The sequence below is a fragment of the Montipora foliosa genome, chromosome 12, assembly GCF_036669935.1.
Source record: "Montipora foliosa isolate CH-2021 chromosome 12, ASM3666993v2, whole genome shotgun sequence".
NCBI classification, from domain to species: domain Eukaryota; kingdom Metazoa; phylum Cnidaria; class Anthozoa; order Scleractinia; family Acroporidae; genus Montipora; species Montipora foliosa.
In genome coordinates this window covers 17,669,974-17,672,068 of record NC_090880.1, presented here as the reverse complement: position 1 = coordinate 17,672,068, position 2,095 = coordinate 17,669,974, and the positions used below count along the sequence as shown (strand labels likewise).

Genomic DNA, 2,095 nt, shown 5'->3' with positions numbered 1-2,095 from the left:
TGACAGATTGATCCACTGTATGATGACTTGCATACTCCCACGGGGAAAGAAATCCTTTTCCATCCACATTTTTCATATTAACGTCTCTGCAGGTTTCTGGTTTCTGTGTGTTTCTAAAAAAATGCTCCTCCTCTTGACCCGCTCTCGACTGGATAATAGAAATCTCGTCATATGATTGAATTTGAAAAAAAAAACATGTTTTTCTTGTCATATTTATTTATCAAAATTGTTTTGAAGCGGCGTAAGGAAAGTTAACCTGCGTAGCTAGCGCGATATTTTATCGCAGTATTATTCAAACAGACCAGGCTTGAGTGCATCATTGGTAATCAGGGCAACATGGCGGGAAATTCAAAGGTTTGTATGGAAATTCAAAGGAAGATTAATTGTACATGAGTGTCCTTTTTTTGTCTTCCGCCTTCATAAACAAAACAAATAAGTTCATATTCACAACTGAGATGAACTGGACTTGGTATCTGTTAATATTCTTTTTTTTATCTCCATACATTCTCCGTAATTTTGTGCCTTTGGAATTACAGGAAATGTGTGGCAGAAACTTTGTTTAATAAAATAACTGCTACAATAGCCATTCTCTCCAAATTCATTCTACTACCCCTTTGAGCGCATATCTTCTGCCCTTATCTACAGAATTATTGAACCCATAACCAAGAGGAATAACATGACAAGGCAAGATCTTGAGTTATTGGTTATGGGTCGGTAAACGACAACATACCGTGTTTAATGCTTACAAATAAATGCTTTACACAATACTGAGCAAAAATGATAGAATTTCCAATTTTTGGAGGAGAGTCAGGGAGGCCAGAAAAAACCTAACTGTAAAACCTCTTAGAGGAAATGTAGGAAATCTGGGTCAGGCCGAGACTACTCCTCGTCCTCTGACAGGACTGTTCATAATGCTCTTTATAAGTTCAACGACTTGGACACTTTGAGAAGATCATCTTTTGAATATTTGATGTAGCGCCTTTTCGAATATGAGCAGCGCCAACCGGCGAGCCTGTCAATCAGGTCAGAGTCTAATGAACGGCAACCCAAGTTCGATGCTGCACCAGATTTCAGGCTGTGCATGCTTAACTGCTGTATGTTAACGGCAAATGACGATACGTGGGTCTTGAACTCCTCACGAATAGTAGTAGTAGAAATTCCTTTCGTGGAATGAAAGCGCTCCGTCTTTTTTGATTTGACGATTCTCCTAATTAAAGGCGTCTCCGAGCTGGAACCAGATAAATGAACAAGGAGCTTTCCAGTCGTTGTGACAGGACAAGTGACCTTCCCCGACTTGGCGATGTAAACTGTGTGGCCTTCTCTATACTGGTCGTTTTTTCGCTTCCTGACGGAAATTGCCATATGGTCGTCGACAATAGATATATCCTCAACTTTTAACGAATGCAGCTCGTCGACACGTAAAAACCCTGCGTAGCCGAGGAGTAGGATGACCAGAAATCGAAGATGTCTAAGGGATGAGCTGGACGCGTAATTCACACAAAGTGTCTCTACAAGTTCCAAGGAGATTGGCTCCTTGGGATTCACCGGCCGTCCAAGCTTTCTTTTCGCGCCCTCCAGAGTGGATTGCACGACTGGGTGGTCCGTCGGTGAATTCAAGCCGGCTGTGCGATGCGCCCATCTAATAGCATAGACGGCTGACTCAAGAGCCGAAGATCCGGTGGCCTTTTCAACGCATGAAAGAAACATCTCCGTCAGAAACAGAGCAACATGTAGGGGCTTGGCAGGTATCTCAGGGATGTGCAGAGTGGATGATGACCACGCACACCACGTTTTCCAGCTTGAAGCATACTTGGAAAGCGTTGAACTTGCCTTTGAGGACTTCTGAAGATTTTTCAGCTCTTTGACTAGAACAACCATTTCAGGATCCTCCAACTCCCTGGCGTCGGACCAGATCCCTTCACTGAATATATCTGTAAAGTACTGAAACAAGAACACACCTCACGTGAGTAAATGGATCCGCACCGCCCTCAACTGCGCGGGTTATTACAATGCACATACATAAGGAGGCCGAAGGTGGCTAAAATTACGAACACACGCGCGTAATTTGCGAGAGAGCCGCGAAAGGAGAAACCAA

At 43.3% G+C, this 2,095-nt stretch overlaps 1 protein-coding gene across 1 annotated transcript; it reads right to left on the bottom strand.

Moving 5' to 3' along the window:
• Nucleotides 1-918: 918 nt before the first annotated feature.
• Nucleotides 919-1,878, bottom strand: LOC137980916 (integrase/recombinase xerD homolog). Its single transcript, XM_068828311.1, has one exon. The coding sequence runs from the start codon at nt 1,876-1,878 to the stop codon at nt 919-921; it is 960 nt and encodes a 319-aa protein (XP_068684412.1).
• Nucleotides 1,879-2,095: the final 217 nt, after the last annotated feature.

Excerpts from the sequence above, each read along its gene's own strand:
- LOC137980916 (XM_068828311.1), bottom strand. The coding sequence starts at position 1,878 with ATGGTTGTTCTAGTCAAAGAGCTGAAAAATCTTCAGAAGTCCTCAAAG.